The 27,439-nt window shown below is 40.3% G+C and overlaps 2 protein-coding genes across 4 annotated transcripts in view; one reads left to right on the top strand and one right to left on the bottom strand.

The window, feature by feature from the left end:
• Positions 1-1,674: 1,674 nt before the first annotated feature.
• ctsd (cathepsin D) lies at positions 1,675-11,571 on the top strand. Its single transcript, XM_054771841.1, has 9 exons — positions 1,675-1,830; positions 4,222-4,378; positions 5,760-5,883; positions 5,963-6,081; positions 6,159-6,358; positions 7,525-7,647; positions 7,729-7,873; positions 10,333-10,431; positions 10,711-11,571. The coding sequence occupies exons 1-9, from the start codon at positions 1,769-1,771 to the stop codon at positions 10,870-10,872; spliced, it is 1,191 nt and encodes a 396-aa protein (XP_054627816.1). The 5' UTR covers positions 1,675-1,768; the 3' UTR covers positions 10,873-11,571.
• Positions 11,572-13,061: 1,490 nt separating this feature from the next.
• Positions 13,062-27,439, bottom strand: part of cdhr5a (cadherin-related family member 5a) — a 30,514-nt gene continuing 16,136 nt past the window's right edge. The window contains exons 9-15 of one of the 3 annotated variants that reach the window (XM_054771812.1): positions 26,247-26,337; positions 25,391-25,488; positions 25,099-25,305; positions 19,376-19,489; positions 19,234-19,300; positions 18,949-19,109; positions 13,062-17,510 (exon numbers count right to left, since the gene is read on the bottom strand). In XM_054771812.1, the coding sequence (XP_054627787.1) occupies positions 16,935-17,510; positions 18,949-19,109; positions 19,234-19,300; positions 19,376-19,489; positions 25,099-25,305; positions 25,391-25,488; positions 26,247-26,337 (1,314 nt within the window). In that variant the 3' untranslated portion in view covers positions 13,062-16,934. The remainder of the gene's footprint in view (positions 17,511-18,948; positions 19,110-19,233; positions 19,301-19,375; positions 19,490-25,098; positions 25,306-25,390; positions 25,489-26,246; positions 26,338-27,439) is intronic. The other 2 variants (XM_054771811.1, XM_054771810.1) reach the window with 2 other exon arrangements.

The following is a 27,439-nucleotide window of genomic DNA, read 5'->3' as shown; positions in this document are numbered from 1 at the left end:
ATAATATTAAGACTATAAAATGTATAATATTACAATGTTATATTATATATCTTGTTAAATTACATTTGTATATATTTTTTGCGGCGTGGACCACAAGTGTTCCCCGTGCCGCATTATGGACACCACTGCAGTATAGCCTTTTTTTTCCATACAGTGGAACTGTAAACAATGACGGACAAATGACAAATGTAACTTACCCACTGAAGGACATCGTTGTTCAAGGTTGTCCAGAAGTAACCAGCAATAACTCTGTTGAGGGTACCTCTCACCCCGCAATGATTGCCCGTTCCTGGATTATCATGACATTCTTCTAGGACACGTTGTTTTTCCTCCTCGCTCAGTACCACAAGACGCATGTATTGTTTTTTCGGCCCAGTGTAGAATAAACGCTTATCTAAAAAAAAGAAATACATAAAAAGGACAAAACTGATTAACTATACCTGAATACTCATAGCGAAACTGCAAACAGCTGCTATACCTTTAATTACAAACTTTGAGCTGGCACGGCGTATATCGGCACGATCCTTTCTTTGCAAGTTGTCAGGAAATACACCTGTCAAAATGTATTCCTGTAGTCGTTTGTAGTATTCAAAGTTTTTCATGCTGAAACTCCCGGTAGTATTAATGCAGCGCTGCAGCAAATTGGGAAGGGGAGGAAATCCGGTAACAATGGCGGACTCGACCCAGTCTTAAACGGTGGTAGCGGGTGGAGAGTGTCACTGCGCAATACGTACCCGGAACGCAATCGGTTCAACTGGAAACGCGTCTACATCCGGTCGGCCTATGTTTCGGCAGTCACATGTCACTGCGCAATACTTACCCGGAACGCAATCGGTGCCGCGCATGCGCAAGGAGCAAGTCAGCGCCTCCTTTAGCTAATTTTTACGACGGCGCTTCTGCGACGTCATGTGCTGTAATAGTTATTATTTTTTTTAAATGTATGAACATTAACGGTCAATAACCATACTTCATATATGTAATATGTTGGGAGGTTATTTTATAAGGGACTCTTGTAAAATTAATTTGTTAGCATGGGGATGTTTCTATCATCTTGTGACATCCACCAAGACTGAGCTACGTAAAAATTACAATCATGATCAACAAATTAAAGTGGCCAAAATCACACAATCGTTCGATGAGCTTCAAAATGGCAAGTAAAAGGTATTAGTATCGGCAATACTGTTCCCGTATTTTATTATCGACACCACAATTTGCAGTATCGCCCACAGCTAAACTGCTGGCTAACGGCGGAAGTTACGTCATTCACATTGCAAAAAAAGTCATGCTGCATTTGTCGACCTGGAAAAATACTAATGTATATTAAAGTTGCATTTCGTTTGCTACCTACTGCTTCACAGTAAAAGCAGTGACAGTTTAAGGAACATTTTAAGGACTGTCATCTTATGACTGAAGTTACATTTCTTGCGTCGTCATTATAGACGCCACAAATTCCCAATGAATACATTACAGTATGAAGGCGGATATTTAGTTTTACTCCTGTAAGAAATATACTTGTTCCCCAGTAAAACTACCTATAACCTCAAAGCCTTTGTTTCCCTGTGTGTTACAGCTGAATAAACACACTGTTTGGATCATTCTATTACTCTAAAAAGTTCCACTTTACATATTCCGACTGTCTAGTAGGACGCGAACGCAGCATTGCCCTCACATGACTCAGTCAGCTGACAAAAGTCGCTTGCTCCCCACAAAAGCGTTAACTTGCGCAGTCATTGTTGTGGTCGTGTTTTGTAGTTTTACGAGAACGAGAATGAGGACGTTTTACCTGTTACTCTTCTCGGCGTTAGCCCTGACGAACGACGCCATTGTAAGGTAAGCAGGATTATTTGGCACATGAAAGTCGTTGGAGTTTATGCTAGCTATGAACATGCAATAATTCTCTTTAAAAACAGCTATACTGTGATTTTTCTGTGTAAAAGGCGTGGGTATTCAACGTAGGTACTGTTACATGTTGGGTACAATTTAAAAAAGCAAACAAAATGTTAACATTTTTATTTAACACAACATAACATATAAAGTCACAGTCAGTACATTATGTGCAAGTGAGACAAATGAAGGCACCCACTGACTTAAAGGGCAACAAACAAAATAACCTAACGCAAGCATATGGAGAATGACTTGGGAATTCAGTTATATGATGAGTGACGGCAAGTAGCGTTTCTGGCTTCATTGGCGTTCCTGTTTGTCCCGCTACGTGAGTGAGATAGTGGTTGGAGTTGATGACCTTCTGTTGGTTTGTGCTAGGTGAGTTTGCTAAACTGGAATTAACAAATAAAAGAGCACTTCCTTAAAGCAAGTTGAACTTTGCCTCGTGACCGCTTCCTGTCTGATTCAAGCTCCCACAATATGTTTGACTAAGCCTGATTTTATCCACTTAATACAAGCATTTTTGGGGGTGTTGGTATCCCGCCTGAAGAAGGCGAGAAATGCATGCTGACCACTTTAATAGGCCTGCTGGCAGGTGTTGGGGAAGTATGGAGGAGAAGACTTTAAATAGAGAAGACTAGGAATGAAAGAGCCCCCATGCTTTCAGTGTCAGACGTGTGTCTTATTGGTCATGCAGAGGTTGTGCTGAGTGTGCATGTGGTCTCTGCATGGACACTGGGCTCATCTTTCAAGCTATTGTGTTGCAAGCTTTTATTAGATCAAGGGTGTCCTAAGCCTTTCCCCACTGAGGGCCCATAGTGAAAAATGAAAGTGTCCACGGCCCACTTTGACATTTTGTCAAGCAACAAAAGCTAAGAAGTTACATATATTTCAAGAAAAAAAAATGCATCTCAGTTTTGTGATAGTTGATAATATTAGTTGAGTTTTGGTCTTTGCTCTCACCCCCAATTTTTGCTCCTTTTTTAAAATTTTTTTTAAATATTTAACTTTTTTCTAAAATAATCTTCATAAATGTTCTTTTCGCAATAATGACTTTATTCCCCTAATGTAACCTGTTCCCCAATCTAATTTTCCAAAAAGAATATATTTATTTTGTTTTTGTTTTTCCTCATGATGTTATGGCTTTAAAAAAAAAATCTGTTTTTTCTTTAATATTTCAACTCCATGCTATTAAAATTACTACTTTTTTCTTGTAAAATTGTGACTTTATTCTTGTAAAATTTTCCACAACCTAAATTTCCAGCAGTTGCAACTTTACTTAATTTGTTTATCAAAGTAGTGTGACTTATTTTTTTAAAGCGACTTTTTTTGTTAGAATACTTTTTTCTTGTAATATTTTGATTTCATTCTTGTAAAGTAACTGCTGTTTTTTAAATTTTTTTAATTTGTTTGTTTTCTTGTTAAATTTTATTTTTAGAGTGTGCAGCAGGCCAATAAAATAAAACGGCCGTGGGCCACAAATGTCCCCCGTGCCGCACTTTGGACAATCCTGTATTAGATGCACTACAAAATGTGACACTGGTGACAGGTGTGTTTCAAATATTGCCTGGTCAGTCCCCCATACTTGCAGTCAAAGTAATAATTTGTTACTGAGCGTGTCGCACGTCTGCCTCACAATCTAGAATGTAATTCTTCATTTGGAACTTCTCTCTGTGGAGTTTGCAGGTTCTTCCCACCTAATTAGTGACTCTAAATTGCCCATAGGTGTGTCTCAACGGTTTTTGCAGTGGAACCTATTTTAAGGTGCGCCCCTCAGACTGGATGACAAACGTCGACATACCCCGGCCCAAAATTAGCCGTTACTTGCACAGTTACTTGTGACTTTGTCCAAATACATAAGGAGAATGGGTGATAATTAAATAAGGACCGCCAGCACAGCAGGCTTATGAGGTAGTTTTACTTTTGAGACTGCTTGGACCTGGCTAGACCTTGGCTGGTGGGCCGACTGTTCCCTCCAGTGCTGGCATGGCTTGTTTCTACTGCTTTTAATGTTAAACTTAAGACTCTTTAGCATTATGTCACAAAACAAAATAATCCGGGCGGACTTCACCCTGCTAAGAGGGCAGCCTACCAAGTGAGTGAACAAATCCAAATTCACAGCCCTTTTATGCGTGTGAAACCTGTTTACCAAAAGGGGAGTATTTCCTTATTTTGATTTGAACTGCTGCTGCATCTTTGACATGCGCTCATGTTGCAACATGTAGTAAAGGTTTTTATGTGGGAGGTTTGTAGGTCAGTAGGTGAAAACTTGACTGCAAGAGCACGCTATCTGTGTTTGCTACCAGTCTTAAAATAAATAATTTTCTTCTGATGCAGGATTCCCTTGAAAAAATTCCGCTCCATCAGGCGTGAGTTGACAGACTCGGGGAGAAGTGCTGAGGAGCTTCAGGTCGACAAGCACTCCCTGAAGTACAATGTTGGCTTCCCCTCCAGTGGTGGACCCACTCCAGAGACCCTAAAGAACTACCTGGATGTAGGCATCCGTCTTATCTTGTTTTCCTAACACAGTGCGTTGACAACTAAAAATTCAGCTGTGACAATGGAGCATAAATCCTTTTAACCTTTTGATTGTGATGCTGTTTAAATATAAAAGTTGTGGGTTTCAGCCACAGCTGAGCTGTTTAAACACTTTAAACTGCGTACAAACATGTGCACGTGTGCCACATAGCCAAACAATCACTCATAATGTAATTACATAAGTCTTTTTTTTTTTCTTCAAGGAAATCAATAGAAACACTCAAATAATTACAAAGTCAAAACTCATGGCTAGCTCGCTCAATGAAAGACGTGTTATATAAGCAGTGCGATCGCTCTGAAAGATGAGCGCCACAATCGGGATGCACAAAAAAAAATCTCTTCACATGTAGTTTTAAAAAAAAAAATTTACTTATTCAATCCCAGCCATTTTTCAAAAGACAACCCCGTCAGTGCCGGCCATTTTAGATGATTTTGACTGATCTTTCAAGGCACACAGAATATTGTGTTTTATGGCTCTATACACATGGAACCTACCAAAACAAAGATTCGACTCCCGTCTTTCATCAGAAAAAAAGTTTTTCTACCTTTTTCCGTTCTTTAGTAATCAACAGTAGAACATAGGTATGTTTTACAATAACAATTTATTTTCAATTTTCACATTTGGAACGGAATTATGTGTGCGCGTGCGTTAATATTTCCCTACATTGCGTAACCTTCTGGGCGCTACACTCCTCCATGCTCTCACTTCCTCATTCCTGGCATGTGTTGATTTTTTTATTATTTTTTTTTTCATTCACATGATCCCTGCAGAGTTCTTATCAAAACACTTCTGCCACCTTGTGGCCATTTTTATGGCTTAGAATTGCTCTGAAGTGAAATGCATTTGTGGAGAGTTGCGTCGTCACCTCTTTTTGCTTCTAGCGCAAAAAAACCCCGTAAAAGACGTATAAATACGTTGTTGGGCTCAGGCGTTAGGGTTTATAAAAACGTATATCTATGTCTTTGGTATTGAATGAGTTACTATAATGAAATAGTAATATTTAAAAATGATACTTAACAAGCTGCATCACAAACCATTTTACTGAAGGACTCGCGCTGCACTGTCGTTAGCATGAAGGCGACACTTCCTTTTTAGTCTGTGTATTATTCATCAGCTCGTGGGAGAAGCGATCACATTAATTCATTGACTTTTTTTTTTTTTTACTTGTTTGACTTGATTTCCATGAATTGTCCTTCTGGTACCTCCCATGAAGAACGGCAGAAAGAGCATTGGACGTTTCTTTAAGGCAGAACAAGATGATTAGGAGATTAGGAGTCAAAGTGTTCATCCTTTGAAGATGTTTCTATTAAAATCCTTATGTTGTCACCCTCTCCAGGCCCAGTATTATGGTGACATCGGCCTGGGTACCCCCCCACAGCCCTTCACTGTGGTCTTTGACACTGGTTCCTCCAACCTGTGGGTGCCCTCGGTCCACTGCTCCCTCCTTGACATTGCTTGCTGTAAGTCATTTACAGCAAAAACATTCCAAAGAAGCATTTCTACCAAGGCTGTATAACATATCATCCTATGTTTCTCTAGTGCTGCACAACAAGTATAATTCTGCCAAGTCCAGCACGTACGTGAAGAACGGCACTTCCTTTGCCATCCAGTATGGAAGCGGCAGTTTGTCAGGCTACCTCAGTCAAGACACGTGCACCGTGAGCTGGACCCACGCTGCAGCATCACGGTAAATGACTTACAATCAAACTCTGAGTGTCTGTGTTCCGTTTTGTAGGTTGGCGATATATCTGTGCAGAACCAGCTCTTTGGGGAAGCAATCAAGCAACCCGGGGTTGCATTTATCGCCGCCAAGTTTGACGGGATCCTCGGTATGGCCTACCCACGCATCTCGGTGGATGGCGTGGCACCGGTCTTTGACAACATCATGCAGCAGAAGAAGGTGGAGAAGAATGAGTTCTCTTTCTATCTGAACAGGTGGGGAACATACCTGGTAACATCCTACTGCATTGATAAAAGGAGTCGAGGAGTTTTCCAGTTTAAATGATGTTTTTCTGGCATTAAAATGAGCCCACATTAAGGCTGCGTTTCAGTTCGCACAATTTCGTACTTAACCTTTTATTTGTGTGAAAATCCGCCATTTTGTTCTTATAACATCCATAATTAGGCCATTAGAAACCCAAACTACCTCATTCACGGTGCAACCGAAAATAACACAGCAAGAAACACTTGTGGAACATAAAATGTGGTCTCTGGCTCTATTGTACCTCAAACCTAACGCCAACCTCACTCACGGTGCAACCAAAAACAACACTTGTGGAACGCACAATGTAACTGTACCACACGGACGATGCGGGTACCGAAATATTCTTACACACTAATATGCATGCAAAACAATATCATTTTATACTAATTTATAGTCCACCAGGCATGCTGGGAAGCCAACATGCACACTTCCCCAACAGGAAGTTACCCAGCATGCCTTGTGGGTTATGAATTGATATAAAAAGTATTGTTTTGCATATATAGTAGTCTGCAAGCTTTTACGTTGATACCCGCACAGTTGCGGTAAAGTTACATTGTGTGTTCCACATACTTTTGTTGCACCGTGAGTGAGGTAGGCATTTGGGTTTATGTACAGTATTGCCTTAGACATACAGTAGCTAAGGCTTGATTGCAGTGTTAAAAAAAAAAAGAAAAAAGAAAAGCATCACAATTACTGTGGGGTTTTTTACCTTTCACAGGTGGTTGGTTCAGCTGCCCTAGTCGGATGTTAAAGTACAAAGGTACAAGTCAGAAGGGTACAAAAAAATGTCCAGCGTATTACGTAAGGAACACAATACTGGCCTTGTAATGCGCTCATGTCTGGGCTATGAAGATGCCTTTAAAGCCCCGCTAGTAGCACTTCTGGTGCTTAATAATAATAATTATAGTAATTATAATAATAATAATAATTATTATTATTATTAGTATTATTATTATTAATAATAATAATAATAATAATAATAATAATAATAATAATAATAACAACAACAACTTGACTTTCTTTCCTAATGTAATGGCAGGGGAACTCTGCGAACTTGATAGAATGAAAGGATTTATGGAAAATGTTCAAGTTAGCAGTGTTTAACTCTCACTTGTAGGAACCCAGACACTGAGCCTGGCGGTGAGCTGCTGCTGGGAGGAACGGACCCCAAATACTACAGTGGCGAATTCAGCTACGTGAACGTAACCCGCCAGGCCTACTGGCAGATCCACATGGACGCGTGAGAGCACGAATCAGACGACTTGTTATCCACAGCAAACATAGCCCTAATCTTTCAATGATGCGTGTTTGTGTGCGTCAGGTTGCAGGTGGGCAGCCAGCTGAGTTTATGTAAAGACGGCTGTGAAGCCATCGTGGACACTGGCACCTCTCTGATCACCGGCCCGACTGCGGAGGTCAAGGCTCTGCACAAAGCTATCGGGGCCATTCCCCTCATTCAGGGAGAGGTGAGAAGATGACAAGTCTCACGCATCACTGGTCCCTAGATTTATTTTCCTTACAGATATATGCATATTGCAATGTTTCCTCAATTTATACTGTAGTACTTAACTACGTTTGCGCAATTTAGAGTACCCAGCATGCCCTGCGGGCACTTTTTAAGCACCAAGTTTGTTGTTGGTGCTAAGTCGTCGTTTATTTTTTTGGTTCGCGCTGTGAGCAAGACTGTCGTCCTGTTCTTTGATGACCGTCTTTCCGTTTGCGCCACATTGTCAACTGGTTGTCGCCTATCGCTTACGACATGGAATTACAGTGCCCTCTAGTGCACAGATTTGTAATGAAAAATTACAGTGTTTTCACAACCATAAGGTGCACCGTATGAAAAGGCGCAGTCTCAGTTACAGGTGCTACTTCTGTATTTAACACATACACAAGGCGCACCGTATTATTGGGCGCAGGTATGGTCAAACATACAGTAGCACGTAAACACGCAACGACATCCTGTGTCGCTCGGAAGCGGTAATGCTTTATTTCTTTGGACAGATTAAGAACAGAACTGTCATTCAGTTTATCAAACCCACTTGAAATCAGGAAGGTCATCACTCAACACAACAGTCTCAGTCATGGTGCACAACTAAAAACATCACACAGCAACGCAAAAACAGACAAGACACTACCGCTACTTTTGCTGAACAATAACTAACAACTATGTAGCTCAAACATGTAACTTTAAGAGCATTTGCACCAAAACAGTACTGCAAAGCACGCTGGGGAACAGGAAGTGCTCCCAGCGATGCTACAGTATGCTAGCATGCATGCTATTGTATGTTTTTAAAAAGCCAGCGGGAGCAAAACTGAGTTGGGTTGTACTTTATTGAAGTATTTCACAATGTACTCAGGTTATTTTTGATCAATCCTCATCCACAAATCCATCAAAGTCCTCATCTTCTGTATCCCAAAACGCGCCAGGTTCCCTCTCGTCATCGTCAGAGTCAGTCTCATTGCCGTGCAGCAACCACAGTGCAAAACAGACACGTTAGCCCAAGCATCCACAATCCATTCACAAATTGTGGCGTAACTTGACCGGCGCCGCCTCCCAGTCTTAGTGAAGCTGTGTTTGGCGTCTGTTATCCATCGCTCCCACGGCGCTTGCAACTTCACTTTAAACGCCGCGTTTACACCGATGACCAGCGGTTGGAGTTCCTTCGTCAAGCCTCCCGGAATGATGGCAAGCTCCGAGTTTATTTGCTGCACTTGGTTTTTCACAGCGGCTGTGAGATGGACGCGCATGGAGTCAGATGTTGCGTGGAAAAAGACATCAGGTCTCTTTCCGCACACGTCACTCAGCCATTTCCTCCTCGTCCTTCCAGCCCTTTTGATTGGTCTTAATGATGGCTCCGGCTGGAAACTTTCCTTTAGGCAGCGTTTTCCTCTTAAAAATCACCACAGGTAGCAGTTTCTGTCCATTACCATGGCAACCAAGCACAACAGTAAAAGCCAACTTCTCGTGCCCCTTTGTGTGTATCGCTACCGTGCTGGTCCCCTTCTCGACTGTGTGGTTCACTGTGACGTTGTCCGTGTTGTTGATGTAGTTGGGCTGGATGTGTTTGTCTGCAATGTTTTTACTGCAGTAGGAGTGGAAGATGGCCAGCTTATCCGCTGGATGTTGCTGCGACATGGTAGTCCTTGCCCGGATGGATAGATGGCGCCGTTTCATAAAATATACCTCTGTAACTGGGGGCGTGCCTTTCACGTCCTCTTTCACGTCCGCATGCTGTCCTCAGTCACGTCCGCCTTTCCTCTATACAAGCAGCGTGTCAGCAGGAGATGCTCCCAGTCAGGCGAGCGGAGCGCTCATCAAAGTCACACAACATTTACAGATTTTGGAACTCGGTGCACACAAGGCGTGCCGCATTATAAGGCGTCCTGTCCATTTTGGACAAAATGTAAGACTTTTAAGTGCGCCTTATGGTCGTGAAAATACGGCATCTCAATTTAAATTTATTCATGGCGGGCCGCCACAAATAAATGAATGTATGGGAAACCCTGGTATATATTGCAGTTCCATTTACTGTCGAGTGAAGAATTCCATCACATAGAAATGTGTTCAAAGACGCATTATTTTTTACATTCCAGGACAATTCAATTGGAGGATTATCATTTTCAAAAGTTTCGAAACACTATTGCTGTTAAGATGTCTAAACTTTGGACTGGTACTGCACATGATTGACAATTTTAATTATAAAAGTCATTAAGTTTATTATGTATCACATTTTTATTAAAATGTATTATATTTAAATAATTTCTCAAATAAATTTTTATCTTTTTTTTCTGTCAATAATTTCTAAAATAAAATTGTATCTTTTTTTTCTGTATTTTTTTTAAAGTAAAAATTTAATCTGTAAAAATTCTCAGATAGCAGTTTTGTATTATCATAAATTTCAGCCATCACTGTTTGTGTTTCCAGTACATGGTGAACTGTGATAAGGTGCCATCCCTGCCTGTGATCACCTTCAAAGTGGGTGGCAATTCCTACAGTCTGACTGGAGACCAGTATGTCCTCAAGGTGAGACCATGTGGTTGTTGTCTTGTCCAGCAGGGGGCAGCATAGGTCGTTACCAGCTGTAACAATACCACACTGTGAATGAGCGTGAGGTCACCAGAAACAGTGTAGCCTTGTTTCCTTTGGCCAAGTCATGAGGGGGCAGTTTTGTTGTTGCACAGGGATTACAAAGAAGACACACACACACACACACACACACACACACAGTTTTATACTATCCTATTGCTTGAGTAATACCAAAATAGAACCACTCAGTGATTGCCTGTCTTTGTGAACATCCAGGAGAGCCAAGCGGGAAAGACCATTTGTCTGAGTGGTTTCATGGGTCTGGACATTCCTCCCCCAGCAGGTCCCCTGTGGATCCTGGGAGACGTCTTCATCGGCCAGTATTACACCGTGTTCGATCGAGAGAACAACAGGGTGGGGTTTGCCAAGTCCAAATGAGCATGCACGAGCGGAGTATGTGAATAAACAACCCTCACATTTCTACATGCATTTTATTATAGGTTTTCATTGGGCAAAACTGAAGAAATGACACTTGGATACAGTGTAAAGTAGTCAGTGTACAGCTTGTATAACAGTGTAAAATTTCTGCCCCCTCAAAATTACGATGAATGTGAGCAAACCCCAAGTGAAAATGCTCAATCCAACCTGAGTGAATTTACACTGTTAACCAAGCTGCACACAAGGCTACTTCACATTGTATCATTTCTTCAGTTTTGTTGGAAAATATTTGCAGATGTGTGAGGGGTGTACTCACTTCCGTGAGGTACTGTACATGCTGCAGTGTGAAACTAAATCTCCACACTTAAAAGGTCTGTGCAGTGCACATTTTGTTGCTTTGCAATCAAACTATTGAGCAATCGATGTTTTTGTTGACCAGCACTCCACTGAAGAGGTACGAACAGTGAGAAATTAATTGGAGTGTTGATGTTGTGTGCGCTAATTAAGCAAGTGGCTGTTTCCGTTTTTGTTTTGTTTTTTTTAAAACAACTCTTTTGTGATCTGTTTTTTTTCTTTTAAATCAGGGACTTGGATTAGGCATTTTAATTACCATTTTAGGGGACATTGACCCTTTACTACTGACTGTGGGATGTACCGTATCTTAATGTGATTGGCCTAAATAAATGCTATTCAAACGATCACATGTGTACGTGATTCTTTGCAAGGTATTAACAGTGTGACACTTGAGCGTGTAGGCGTAGTTCCTATGACAAAGGGTAAGACCTCTTTCCGAGACAAGTCGCCATCTTGGCAAAGTACCAGAAGTGTAGGGGCTAACTTGAAATAATGGCGGCTGAGTAAATACTGTGATAATCATTTCTGGTACGTGTGCAACAACAGTAAAGGATTTTATATTGGGGCGGGGACTGTGGACCCTTGGTTAGTGTCACTTCGTTCCAGAAGGTCCGACTCTTAACCAAACCATTTTTCCCATAAATACTGTAAATCAAATTAATCTGTTGTGAAAAGCCAGAGGTGCTGACACAAAAACACGTTTTTATAGTTTTACATTGATACAAACTTGAAATGCATACAAATGAATGAAATGTGAGATTCTTGAAGACGGTCCCCAAAAACACAATATGGCCGCGAGATCCACCACCACCTTCCCGTTTTGCCACAACTTATTTGTTTCTCAAAGACAGAGCTAGACTCAGCATCGAGCGCTCACCCGTACGTCAACGTCGCCGTCATATTTGATGTCAAGGCTGCGGTGTAAATGAATACAAGTAAATCTACTTACTGTCATAAAGCGCCTTTCTACAAAGAAATTGAAGTTAATGCCTCTCGTTATACTATACACCATTCGCTAATATACTTGGGTAACATTTAGGCACCAAAAACAATTTGATCTTCTCCAAATTTTTGGTGCCCAACTATTGTAAGCATTATTAACAGTTTGACACTAATGCATTGTTTTTGGTGCCTAACTGTTTCCCAAGTATATTAGTGCGTGTGTGAAGGTATAAACGAGAGGAATTAAATTTCTTTGTAGAAAGGCGCTTTCTGAAAGTAAGTACATTTACTTGCATTCATTTACACCGCAGCCTTGACACATCCAATATGGCGGCGACGTTGACGTACCGCCGTAGTGGACAAATCCACTCGATGCGGCGTCTGTCTATGTCTATGGTGTTTTCTCACCTCAATAACACAGAATGGAGCCAAAAAAAGTTGCAAGTGCCAGCATTATGACAAAGAAGGTGGTGGTTCATCTCCCTGCCACATCATGTTGGAAACAGTCACGTCTTCAGAGAAGGTAAAAGTAACCATAAATGTTCATTTATCCCCTTCATTTGTCATTTAGATGCATTTAGAATGGTTTATGCACGTACAACTATAAAAAACATGTTTTGTGTTAACATTTTTTAGAGTCAACCGCTGAGACAGGTGACGTAACGTAGCTGACTTCCTGTTCCGGTTGCCATTTTGTTTAGCTATATGATAGGATGCTAACAAGGCAGGACGTTTTGTGATTAAAAAGTACATTAAGAACACTGTTGGACTGATGCAGTATATTAATATCAAGACAAGATGGGGGTCATTTTGTACCCTAACCGGAGAATGCACGCAAAAAATTGTGGCGTAAATTTTCGACGTTAACAAAAAAAAAACAAACACAGTAACTGAGGTTCCGCTACAAATTTTGTGCTGACTCTACAAAAAATATGTTCTATAGTTGCAAGACAAGAGAAAGGAGATTTGTGTGTGTAAAAGAAGTCTGCAGTGTCAAAATTTTATTTCAAACACTCAAATGAACAATACTTGAACCAACAAGTTATAATGGATAAGCTCAAAAACATACAGCCTGTTGTCATGACAATTCATGAATCCTTACACAAAGTAGTGCAGTTAGTAGAAAACTGGTATTTCCAGGATTATATGACCAAAAAAATAGTTTTTTTGAATGAACAAAGTTGGTTTCTTTAGCTTCTGAACATGCCCTGCTTAGTTCAGTTTCCTTCAACTATAATTACTGTACAAGAAATATGAATGATTGGTTACAATGGTTGTGTGTGTGCCGACTGTAAAATTTCAATTGCTTTTTTTTTTTTTTAGCTGATATATATTTGAATATTTAGCTCACTTTTGTCACATTTAACTCATTTTCTTTACATTTAGAAATTAAATGGTGACTCTAGATGGTAGATCTGGATGAAAAAACGTATCAAATCTAATATGCATGTTTAAAAAACAAAAGCAAATCTAATCATAAATGTGAAAAACAAATATGAAATCAATTAGAAATATATATATAAATAAAGAAATGTTAAAATATTAAATCTAAACATAAATGGATATCCGATGTTAAATGTTCATCTTAACCACAAGCTGCGGATATGTAGGGAAATAACATCTTTCCGGGGTCTAAGGATTCAGCAGGGAAGGAAAAGATGCTTGACGGAAGAGAGACAGGGGCCTCGCATTGACTACTTCCTGCGGAAGGAGTCAAATCAGTCAAATGAAGCTTACCAACTGGACGAAAACCATAGCTTGGAAGGCATCAGCACCCCCGTCATGGAAGAGGTAAGTTCAAGCACAGACCTAGCGGTGGAACAAACATCAGCAGAGGAACCCACCCAAACTCCCCGACCTGCAGTTGAGCGGAGCCTCCCAAGCTACAAACTGCGAGTGAAGTGGCCCGGTGCTGCGGAGAAAAAGCTGTGGGAAACAGTGAACAATGACTGGTCTCTGACCCTCCATCAACTACGAGGCACAGTGGAGAAGAAGTTGGAGAAGATGGGAAATGTCATCTATCAATATGGAGCAGAACGCTTTGGGGTCCTACAGTCGAAAGGTGCTTAAACAGACTCCCACTCCACCAGTCTCCAGAAGACAACAGAAAATCAAATGCCTTGTTCAAGAGAGGAGACAGCTCAGAAGGCTTTGGAAGAAGGCCTCGGAAGTGGAAAAGGAGGGCATAAGCACCCTCCAAGCATCCCTCCGTAGAGCAGAGAATTCACGGAAACGAAGGAGGAATAAAGAACAAACAAGAACTCGGTTCTATAAAGATCCCTTCAAGTTCCTTAAGACTCTTTTCACCAAGGAGAAAAGTGGAGTTTTAAAAACAACAAAGAATGACCTGGAGGAGCACCTGAGATCAACGCACTCTAATCCAAAGCGCTACGAATGCATGACCATCCCCCCAGACATGCCACCAATCGACCCCCCAGAGCATCAATTTGAGATCGGTCCTCCAACGTGGAAAGAAGTGGAGAAGATCGTCCACCGTGCGCCGTCAAAGCTGCATCGGAGGCCGCAGAAAGAAGCAGCCAGTGGCTAGTTCCTCGTCGCTGAAGAGGAACGACCCCAGTTGGGCCAAGTAGTTTGACAGGAGGTATGCGGTCGGCTTAGGCTTGACTCAGGGAACAGGACGCCCCTGCCATGCATCGTCCCATGAGATGTCCAAGGTGATTCTCATGGCTAATTGGACTTGGGACGCAAGCTGAGGACTGATCACCCGACAGCTGGCTGCCTCTGGTGAGGGTGTATAGTGTAAAAGGCCGAAACACGCTATGACCCAGAGGAACACTACTGAGGATGCATCCCGTAAATTCCAATTCTTCCCACAACCTCCATCAAGTCGACTGTCCACTAACAGTTATTTGCTTGTGCTCGCACAGGAAATCTACATCTCATCTTGTGTTGTTTGGAACCTTAAATATTTAGAAAAACATGCAAATAGCCCAATGTAACTCATTTTCCCCAATTTTGATGTAGAAATTAAATGACAAATATAAATGTTTACATCTAAATGGTAAATCTAAAATTTAATTTAATTTGATCGGCATACAAATGTTAAAAAAAATGTAGAATGTAGTCAAATGTTAAATCTTAAATGTTTGAAATAGTCCACGTCATTGTCATTTCTGTAACACATCTAACATCTACATTTAGATTTAACATTTATATGTAAGATTTAGATTTAGATTTAACATTTAGATTTATAGCCACCAGCGTATCTGTGACCCTAATGAGGACAAGTGGTATAGAAAATGGACGGATGGATTAACATTTATTATTCAAATTCATATTAAACATTTAAATTCGGCATTTCAATTTAGAGTCACTATTTAATTACGACCTCAAATGTGAAGAAAATGAGTTACGTTTTGAGAAAAGCAAGCTAAATGTGAAAAAAAATGTTTGCTAATTATTCCAAATACATATATATCTAAAAAGTAAAAGTGTGATTGAACTTGTACATTCGGCACCTCATGTGGTGCTAGAAAAGACTGGACCTTACAGTCCCTTTGGATTTATGTGTTTCTTGTGAACAAATGGCCATGAACCAGTGTGTGTATTTTCCACAGTCGTTTACAAATAAATTACACTTCACAATTCGAGAGCAAAAATAGGCACACAGTTACTATAAATGCAAAATATTCCTCACTTTTATACAATTATTTGATATATCTATAGGTGTACATATCATATCAGTGTCCTGTTACATGCATGTGTGTGAGAGAACGCTTAAACCAATCATTTGTTAATACCAAACACACTCGTGATGATCAGTATGACCACCGTTTCCTAAAAAGTTTAGAATAATACAGCAACAGAACCTACTCTATAAAGGTGAATATTGCATTACGGGTCTGTTTTTTCTTTTTTGCATAAAAACCTGGCTGATTGTCTGTTCCGTTTGTGTTTTTTTTTTTGGACATCTTGTTCAGTCAGTAGAAACATTAATCACCATTTCATGGACTATCTTGTCTTATCTCTCTCTCGCCCTCGCTTTATATATGCTGGGTGTTCCTAAAGTCTAGGGACTTGCAAAAATGCATATTGTATATTATACAATTATTTAAAAAAATACTTTTTATGTAAAATGCAATGCATATAGATATTTACTTCTTTTAATTTATGAATTGTAATATTTATTTCCATATATTCTATATGTATTATACCTTTACTTATGTCATATAATATGTAAATAATAAGCAAACACATGGCAATTTCAATTATTGTTAGATTTTAATTACATTTTTTTGGGGTATTATGTCTGTATTCTGTCTTATTGGGACACCCTGTAGTATATAACAGACCCTTATCACTTTGGTTCTTTTTGGAAGTTATCTTCAATACCGCTGTAAGTATGGTAATAAGACTTAAAACAAATAAATATCAGAAGGAAAAGAGAGACAATAATGTATTATCGTTCACATCATTATCATTCATAGTAAATAAGGATCACAAAACAAACAGTGGGGGCGGAGTGGATAAAAATGAAGATGTGTGCTGCAGATGGCCCCTGGGCTGCACTTGGGGCACCCCGGCATAAACAGTTAGAAGGATAATGTAGCTTTATCTTCTGATATTCGTTTCATTACATCCTATTATGATTGCTAGCAAAACTGACAATAACTTGATGAAGCGACATCACAAGTAAAAAGGGTCTACCTTTACCTCTGTGCTCTGCAGTGATCCAGCGTTTGACGCGTCATACTAGACTGTTCAGATCGGTTGCAGGATCCAGAAAAACCCCAACGTTTCTTGTGTCAGGCATCCTGATCATTCCCTCCTTTCTCTTTGTCCACAGGAGTGCTGCCATGGTCCTGCTCAGGTCCGGGCTCCAGGCTGGAGCTTTCCTGCCCATCATCAGACTGTGCGCAGGGGGCAGCAGGGTCTCTGACCACTCCCTCCATCACTAACTCCTCCTCCAGCTCCTCCTGCGTCTCCTCCTCCACTCGGCCCACGGTATCTGGGATAATCTCTACCTCGATGTCCGAGGAGTCCTCGCTCTCCTTGAACCACACCGTCTTCTGCCCCTCCCTCCTCTTCTGCTTGGCCAGCATGGACCTTGAACTGTAGTCATCCCCGTCCCCTCTACCCCTCCTAGAGGGTCTCACCGACGGGCTGCCTTTGGGGATGTGGTTTGCAAAGACACCACAGGAGGAGCAGTGGCGGTTGCGTCTCCCCAGTGGCATGACTCGGCCCCCGGCCAGGGGGAAAGTGCTCCTTCTGGGAAGGCGCCCACGGCTTGTGTCTGCCTCATTCTGGAAGCCGTCGTTGGTGTACTGCAGGGAGTCTCTGTGGCCGGTGTGGGGCTGCTTAGACTTCAGACAGTCCAAGCACTGCAAGCAAGAAGGAGTTCAGTGTCGGAAGTCATGAAACATTGCTAAAAAAAAGACACGCCCACATGTCTGGCTTCACTCGTTGTACTAAACAAATATTCATGGAGAGCAACGCATTTTTTCCCCACATGCTCAGAGCTCTGTGCCACGAGGTGCCATGTAGAACTTAAGGTGACCAGTATGGAAGCGTGTGAGAGCGACAACACCGAATTTGACACATCTGCTCCCCCGTCACACCTGAGACCTTGCAACACTCACAAGTCGATATACAAGCCGCACACTGACTACTGCTTTCAGTTAATCCACCCATCTCTGAGTAGATAATTCATGCATAACCTTTTTTATATAAGAATAAATTTGTGTCGACCAGTCCAGGGTGTACTCCCGCTGTCGCCCGAAGTCAGCTGGGGTAGACTGCAGCATACCCCCACGACCCTAATGAGGAGAACGGTATAGAAAATGGATGGATGGATAAATTTGTGTTTCTTGTGCCTTGATTTATTTTATTGTTGGAAAGATTTAATTTATTTTAGTTAAAATACATGAATTTGCTGATTATAATTTAGATTGAAAACTTTAATTTTCTTATTGTATATTCTTATTTTATTGCATTCAAACTACTATTTATTTATTTATTTATTTATTTATTTATTTATACATACATACATACATACATACATACATACATACATACATACATACATACATACATACATACAGTTAAACTTGTCTATAGCGGCCACTAGAGGGAGACTGCAAAAGTGGCCTCTATCAGTAGAGGATCAGTAGAGGAAAAAAAAGAAAAAAAGGGGGGGGAATAATAATGTTGACCAGTAGAGGGCACTGTGGGACTGCGGATAAAAGTTGTACAGCACTACTAGGCTTGTTATTATCCACGACCCACAGAACAAAGCTGTGCTAGTAATGTCTTACGCTTGTTTTTAATATTTTATTTTTTATACGGCAGAGTGTCATTACAGCTTTAGTTCATCAGAAAGTGACGGGAAGTGACGGTGGGCGTCCCGAGCAGGAGAGCTAGGCTCAGTGCTAGCTGTGAGTTTGGAGAGAGTTGGGAAGTGTGTTTATGTTGGCGTGGATGTAAAGTCCTGCAGTGTTCTCCGCTGTTAATAAAGCCATTAAAGTGCATTGTTGTTTTGAACCGTAAATTTACACTGCTGTACAAGCTGTACACTGACTACTGCCATAACAATTGATGTCAGTTAATGCTTTGCTGAATACCTAATGCTAACTACCTGAGTACTGCATGTATATTTCATTTTGTTTACAAATGACAGACCAAGTGGAACATATAGACCACAGTTAACTGCGACACGCCGGCCGCCATTAGAGGGAATAAATTTGATCTGACAAACATGTGGCGTTATGTTTTCTACCATTGTTTCCAATAAATGTCAGTACTCAACACACAACAGCTGACCTCACATATGTTGTCCGCGCCCGAGTTGCCCTTCCACAAGCGGGAAATCAAAAAGCCAATCACGATGAGGCAGAGGACCAACAGAGCTGCCATGACCAGCCCGAGGAGCGCCATGTCCCCCGCACGGTAGCCAACATTGGAAGGGGACGGTATGGCGTCAGCTGTGGAACAGATAACTCTTGGAGTAAACAAACTCCGAAGTCCTCCCAGAAAGGATTTACACCCCCTTTAGTTTTTAGTCAAGACAGTAACACACCAAAAACAACACAGTCGTGATGTTCCTACCTGGAATAACCTGAACAGAAAGGGCTGCTGTGCCAAACTCTCCCGTTGTGGAGTCCACTGCTCTGAGCTGATTATAGAATAACATGCACACATTTACAGCTGAGAAACGTTGACATTAAATGTTTGTGAGCGTGTTGCTCACCTGCAATGCAAACGACTCCGTCTTCACAACTCTCTTTAGGATCACAAAACCATCTGAGGTCACGTTGACATAGCTGCTGTACTGCACCTCATACTTGACGTCTGGATTCACACCCTGCAACACAGAAGACAATTAAAAAACAATCAAAGAAATTATTTTCGTGGACAATATATATTGTGAGGTAGATGTCATGTACCGCATGACAGGGTTGGTCTTTTGTGTTGTTTCCACCCTTATTTCCTGTTTTGTGCTTTTCCTTTCTTTCCTTTGTTCGCTACTTCCTGTGTTTGGTGGAGCAGCGGAGCGCACCTGCTCTTAATCATTAGGTTTGTGGCGCATTAAAGCACAGAGGTGGCAGTATGATGTCATACTTTGGCTGGTCCTGCGACTTATAGTCTGGTGTGACTTATACTGTATATATATATATAAAAAAAAAAATCGATATTTATATATGGTCAAATGATTAAAATTTTAATCAGATTAATCACGGTTTTCAAATTAATTAATCAAATGTCACACTAGGTTACCTTGTATTACCTTATCATATTATAATATTACCTTATCGTTTTCCTATGCATTTTAAACTAGCGAAGAGTACATTCGGAATACAGGAAGTGAACAAATGTATTGCAACTGATGCGAAACGGATGGGGGGTAGGATTAAATAGGCTTTGCTTCTTCCTACTCCTTTTTGGACATGTAGAACAGTAAATTATAATACGTGATGTATTCCAATGTAACTTGTATGCATGTTCAAAATAAATTCAACTATTATCATTATCATGTCTGAAATATGCCCGTTTTTACTGTATTTTATTGAGAGAAAGAAAAATGACAGGGCGGGATTACATATATTTGTATGTATTAACAGCGCTAAAATAACTTAAAATTTAAATCAAGTTAAGAGATGGCACACATGTCTTTACCTAACACTGGTTTCTTGAATAGCAGAATATTTGAATCAGACTTTAACTGTTATGAGCAATTAGGAGCTGCGTTCAAAGACACCACGTCATTAAAGTTGAATTCACAATTTCAGTGAATTTTCTGGGATTTCCGAGCACGCTTAAATTCAGCAAATTGTCCTTCTGCATTAAGAGTTACAAAGTGAGTGATAATATCCACTTATTGATTTACATTGCATTTCTGTTTATTCTGACCACCCATACACATAAAGACGATGTTCGGAGTGTGCATTGACGCATCTCGCGCTCTGTCTCGTGACAATGAGGAAGTATTGTTGCAATGAATGGACTAGAGACGTGTTTGTTTGGAGTAGGAGCACATACATGCGGTTAGAATTGCATTGCTGTTGATGTTTTCAGGTAAGAATAAAGTTATAAAAGAGCGCCAGACACTGTGACTGGGGGGAGCTACACTGTGCTGCTGTCTGTCGTCATAATAGAGAGCCTGGCTTGCCATGATGTGTGTGCGTTAATGACGCAAAAAAATGTTACGTAATTCATGAATTGTGCACGTTCTCCCACTTAAAAGATGAGAGAGGTCTCCAATTTTCATCGTAGATATACTGTACCTCAACTACAGGAGACAAAATGAGAAAAACAATTCAGTAAATCACGTTGTCTGATTTGTAAAGAATTTATTTGCAAATTATGGTGGAAAATAAGAATTTGGTCAATAAGAAAAGTTCATCTCAATACTTTGTTAGCTACCCTTTGTTGGCAATGACAGAGGTCAAACATGTCTTCACAAGGTTTTCACACTTGCTGGTATGTTGGCCCATTCCTCCATGCAGAGCTCCTCGAGAGCAGTGATGTTTTGGGGCTGTCGCTGGGCAACACGGAATTTCAACTCCCTCCAAAGATTTTCTATGGAGTTGAAATCTGGCGACCGGCTAGGCCACTCCAGGACCTTGAAATGGTTCTTACAAAGCCACTCCTTGGTTGTCCGGGCGGTGTGTTTGGGATCATTACCATGCTGAAAGACCCAGCCACGTTTCATCTTCAATGTCCTTGCTGATGGAATGAGGTTTTCACTCAAAATCGCACGATACATGGCCCCATTCATTCTTTCCTTTACACGGATCAGTCGTCCTGGTCCCTTTGCAGAAAAACAGCCCCAAAGCATGACGTTTCCACCCCCATGCTTCACAGTAGGTATGGTGTTCTTTGGATTCAACTCAGCATTGCTTCTCCTCCAAACACAAGTTGAGTTTCTACCAAAAAGTTCTATTTTGGTTTCATCTGACCATATCACATTCTCCTAATCCTCTTCTGGATCATCCAAATACTCTCTAGCAAACTTCAGACGAGCCTGGACATGCACTGGCTGAAGCAGGGGGACACGTCCGGCACTGCAGGGTTTGAGTCCCTGGCGGCGTAGTGCGTTACTGATGGCTTTGTTACTTTGGTCCCAGCTCTCTGCAGGTCATTCACAAGGTCCCCCTGTGTGGTTCTGGGATTTTTGCTCACCGTTCTCGTGATCATTTTGAGTCCACGGGGGTGAGATCTTGGAGCCTCACATCGAGGGAGATTATCAGTGGTCTTGTATGTCTTCCATTGTCTAATAATTGCTTCCACAGTTGATTTCTTCACACCAAGCTGCTTACCTATTGCAGATTCAGTCTTCCCAGCCTGGTGCAGGTCTGCAATTTAGTTTCTGGTGTCCGTTGGCAGCTCTTTGGTCTTGGCCATAGTGGAGTTTGGAGTCTGACTGTTTTGAGGTTGTGGACGGGTGTCTTTTATACTGATAATGAGTTCAAAGAGGTGCCATTAATACAGGTGGAGGACAGAGGAACCTCTTAAGAAGAAGTTACAGGTCTGTGAGAGCCAGAACTCCTGCTTGTTTGTAGGTGACCAAATACTTATTTTCCTCCATAATTTGCAAATACATTACTTAAAAATCAGACAATGTGATTTTCTAGATTTTTTTTTCTCATTTTGTCTCTCATAGTTGAGCTTTATCTATGATCAAAATTGGAGACCTCGCTCATCTTTTAAGTGGGAGAACGTGCGCAGTTGGCGGCTGACTAAATACTTTTTTGCCCCACTGTATGTATATATATTTATATGTATTAGTAGTTCCATATGAACAGAAAATTAAAATCAAGCTAAAAGATAGCAGTTGTTTCACTAAATTCTTTTCTTTCTTTAATTCACATGAAAACCTTTAACTACAATTAAAACCCAGCTCTACGTACTCCTATTTCTTTCCTTTCCACGATGGAAAAAATGTGTGATGCGGGTACATAGAGGGAAAGTAAGCTTAGAACAAATGAGCAAACAAGTACAGAGTAAAAATAAATGAAGGTATCATATTTTATAAATTGTGAAGCGCAGAAAACTTCTTTGCTGTGAAATACGTTTACTGTATGTTCGTTCCTTGTGCACTTCCTTTTAAGAACGCGAGAGGGCAGATTGTGGTCATTCGTCGTCTTCGCTTGTTAGGAGCGGCGCCATGAACTGAAATATTTTTTTCCGAAAATAGGCCATTTTGTCTGCATCTCATTCACCCTAAGTCGCTAATTTATCAATACGTGATAGCATTTAGCTTGTTAGTGTCTGTCACAAGTGAACAATGGCAACTGAAGAGAGAAGGGAAAGGTTCTGGAGCTGAATCTAATCTAACAATCGCAACAGTCGCTTTTATTGCGAATATTGATCTGAAAATCAGAGAACGTCAATGTCAAGCTAGCGGGAGGGTTCGGAGGGAGAGGAGCGAACCGTGTGTCAAACATAGAGACCGAGACCATCCACAAATTGTTTTTCGCCATTTGTGGATGGTCTCGGATGTGTCCAAACTTTTTCCAACAAGGGCCACATACTGAAAAATGAAAGGATGTACATTAAGAGCCGCTTTGATATTTTGTAAAGCAACACATGTAGATATGCTAATAAGTTAGATACATTTCAAGAAAAAACTGCATCTCAGCTTTGTGATATACAGTAGTGTTCTCTCGCTCTATCGCGGTTCACCTTTCACGGATTCGCTGTTTTGCGGAATTTTTTTAGTTTTAACTTCTTTTTTTTTTTTTTTTATTACAGTGGATGAATGCTGTTACAGGCTGAGCCTGGCCCTTTATAAGGAATTGTATGTACTGTGGGAAGCTGAGTGTCTATCTCTTCCCTCTCTCGTCTGTCTGCACCGCCCATTGTTTTCTGCGTCCTGATTGGCTGTAGACCATTGTCAATCAATCTCCTTCGTGCCGTGCTGCCATGTCTCCCGTGTCATCGACAGCTTGCTTGCTAGCTTGTAATTGAATCTTCGGTTCGTCTGCAGCAATATGTTTTAACAAGGATACAAAAAATCTACAGTACAGTGCAACGGCGCCAGGACGAAATGGCACGGTCACAGGAGTGAAATATGAGTGAGTACCTTAATTATTTCTTGGGTTGATCACTAAGGTTGATCATTACAATTTTTTTAGAGTGTTTAAACAAAAGAGAAATGTGAAAAAATGTTATTTCCTTTCTGAGATAAGTGTATAAAGTGTATGTGGAGAGGTTTTACAGCCTTTTTCTACAATTATATAATAATTGTAGAAAAATGAAGTTGGCTACTTCGCGGATTTCACTTATTGCGGGCTATTTTGTCAACCTATCCCCCGCGATAAACGAGGGAACACTATATAGGTGAAAAAGCCTATTTTTAGTATGAACTTCGGTCTTTGCTCTTTCGCTGTTTTTAAAATGTTTTCAAATATTTCAACTTTCTTATTAAATAATCTTCATAACTTTTCATAATATTATGACTTTATTCAAATCATCTTTTGACTTTATTCCCCAACCTAATTTACCAAAAATTCCAACTTTATTTTGGTTTTGTTTGTATAATTCTCATTAAATTACGACATTTAAAAAATAACATATATAATAAGATTTCAACTCTATGCTACTAAAAAGGCATTATGTTTCCTCATAATGTTATTCCCATCAAATTGCAACTTTTTCTCGTGAGATTATGACATTTTCTCTCGCTAGAATTTGACTTTTTGCTCTTAATATTTTGACTTTATTCAACATTACAGCTGCCTTTTCCATTTCTGTTGTTTTTTTTCATTAAAATTTTCTAACAATTAAAAATTTCTTCTTGTAAATTTTCATCTCGTAATTATGACTTTATTCCCATAATATGTTGACTTTACATTTATTACTACAAGATTTATTACAAGATTTATTCCAACATTTGGAACTTTTTACACAATCTACTTTTCTAAAATTACAAGTTTATTTGTTCTTTAGTTTGTTTCTCATAATATTAAGACACTGAAAAATAATGTTTTTTTTTAAAATATACATTTCAAATTTATGGTACTAAAATAACATTTTCATCATGATATTATGAAGTTTTTCTCATAAAATTAATTTTTTTTCCTCTTAATATTTTTACTTTATTTTTGTAAAATTAATACAGATTTTTCCATTTTTGGTATTTTTTTTTAAATTATAGTTTTCTTGTTAAAATTTTATTTTTACAATGTAATCAAAAAACAGCCATGGGCCCCAAATGGCCCCGGGTCGCACTTTAGACACCCCTGGCTTAGCATGTATACATGAGCTTGTTTTAGCCTGTTTACAATAAGAAAAATATCCAAATGGCTCCCGCATGCTTTGTATCGTTCACATCTTCCACTCTTCTTTTAAGACCTTCTTCAATTGGGCTGATCAGACTGACAGCAGCAGTCAAATGTCCAAATCAACTTTTTAGTTTTGACTAAAAGTGAATGGTGACAACAAGGCGCATAGCCACGAGAGAGAACTCACACCAGCAAAGTCCTCATCCCGAGCTCGGACCCGGAAGGGCCGGTAGGTGCTGCGGTCCCTGAGGATCATGCTTTCAGGTACAGAGTTGCTGTAGATAAATCCCTCGTAACGCTCCTTCTCAAAGCGAGGAGGGTTCCTGCTCTTCTTCATCACCTCGAAGGTCACCTGGGTCACAGAAAACTGATCCCTGTTGGTCACCTGTGATGCCTAAACATGTTGGAAACAAAGCAAACACTTCACTTATCTGCTTGATTCACAATGCAACATTTAGTGCAAAATGCTGTGGTGTTACCAGAACAGTGAGAGTTATCGGGCCCACGATATCAGCAGCTTTGGACATGCTGATGTTCCCCGTGTCCTCGTCAATCTGGAATATGTTTCCTTCATTCCCTAACAAACAAAAGATGAATAATATTTCATCGACACTCGTGGAGCATGCAGCAAAACTATCTACAGTGTCAAGAAATCACCACAATATGACGATGAAAAGAAAGCTTCGACAAATGTATGTCAAAAGACAGGCATGCATTGTGTGTATGGAAAATGACACGGTTACTTACACCCCTCAGACTGGCCGACTCACGTCGCCATAAGCAATTGTTGACATAACTGAAACCAAAACTCGATGACCATCCATCCATTTTCTATGCCGCTTATTCTCATTTGGGCTGCGGGGGTATGCTGGAGCCTATCCCAGCTGACTTCGGGCGAGAAACGGGGTACACTCTGGACTGGTCACCAGCCAATCGCAGGGCACATATAGACAAACAACCATTCACCCTCACATTCATACCTATGGACAATTTAGAGTCGCCAATTAACCTCACCTGCATGTTTTTGGAATGTGGGAAACAGGAGTACCTGGAGAAAACGCACGGGGAGAACGTGCAAACTCCACACAGAGCGGAGGTTCAAACCCAGATCTTCCTGATCTCCTGACTGCTACACTCGTGTGTGCATGCTGACCACTCGGCCAAACCCGATGACAATAAAAGTATTTTTTTTTTAAAAGAATGACAAAAAATACACTGAAAAGATCAAATAAATTACAATTAAATAAATAAATATATTTCATAAATTACATTAAAATACATGTATAACACAGTATATGAAAATATCACCATTAACCACAGAGGGAAAGCTCACACCTCTTAAAATTCTGTAGCTGATCTGTTCGCTTCTGTTCTTGTCTCCATCTTTAGCAAAGACCGGACCTGGTTCCAGCATCAGTGGGCCCTCCTGTGGATCCAAAACATGCACTCATTCTGCAGCTAGTACAGCATATTTGAAAAACCTAAAAAAATTAACTATTGTATTGTTTTTCTATCGTTTATAAAATCCAGAAACCCTAAGTAAATATTAAACTTACTTAAACCGATAACATTTTTAATTCCACCTTCTTAATGAAACATACAGACTTTATGACTTTAAGACTTTATTGCTTTATGGTCTTGCTTGGATTGTAATATTCAACACCCTATTAAAGCATTAGAATTGTTAAATGGCTTTAAAATAAGCTTTCATGGCAAAAAATACACACACTGCCATTCTGGGGACGCCATATCCTGGGATAGTCAATCTAGGGCAGGGGTGTCCAAACTTTTTCCAGAGAGGGTCGCATACAGAAAAATCTAAGCACCGGGGGCCACTTATATTTTTATATATATATTTTTGAATTCTGTAAAAAGACACAAAAAAAATCCAACCCTTTTTATTCAATGTAAAGTTTTTTTCTTTACATTGTGCTTTTTTTTTTGCTCTACTTTTCCCATTTTTGCTTTTTTTTAGTGTTTGATTTTATTTGACTCAGGTGGTAGAGTGGTCGTCTCCCAACCTGAAGGTTGCGGGTTCGATCCTCCATCCTACTGTGATCGTGTCGAAGGGTCCTTGGGCAAGATACTGAACCCCCAGTTGCACCTGGTGCTGCATCATCAGTAGGTAAATGTGCTAGCAGTGTCAAAGTGCCTTGGAGATGGAAAAAGCGCTACACAAGTGAAAGGCGATTTACCATTTATTTCTACATGCCGCGGGCCAATGCTAAGCGAGTCACGGGCCGCAAATGGCCCCCAACTGCAGTTTGGACATCTTGGCCTGGGGGCCGGACGATCGATCCAAACATAGATATCAATATAAAGGGCAGTATCAATATTAGATCCATACTAACATGATCAAATCTATATTTATTATACTATTATTTTCACAAATATTTCTTCTTGTTGTTGTTGTGTTTTGCATATTGTTACATTGTTGTTATATTTATATATTACTATATTGTTTACAATATATACAATATATCGTTTACAACACTGGACACAGAGGGCTTTGGGGGCAAAAAGCCTAA

Source organism: Dunckerocampus dactyliophorus, chromosome 3, assembly GCF_027744805.1.
Source record: "Dunckerocampus dactyliophorus isolate RoL2022-P2 chromosome 3, RoL_Ddac_1.1, whole genome shotgun sequence".
Classification (NCBI taxonomy): Eukaryota; Metazoa; Chordata; class Actinopteri; order Syngnathiformes; family Syngnathidae; genus Dunckerocampus; species Dunckerocampus dactyliophorus.
The sequence above is the reverse complement of the archived record's forward strand: the minus strand, read 5'-3'. Positions and strand labels throughout refer to the sequence as shown.

Excerpts from the sequence above, each read along its gene's own strand:
- ctsd (XM_054771841.1), top strand. The coding sequence starts at position 1,769 with ATGAGGACGTTTTACCTGTTACTCTTCTCGGCGTTAGCCCTGACGAAC. Across the intron at positions 7,648-7,728 it reads TGGCAGATCCACATGGACGC|GTTGCAGGTGGGCAGCCAGC; the intron begins GTGAGAGCACGA and ends TGTGTGCGTCAG. Across the intron at positions 7,874-10,332 it reads TTCCCCTCATTCAGGGAGAG|TACATGGTGAACTGTGATAA; the intron begins GTGAGAAGATGA and ends TTGTGTTTCCAG.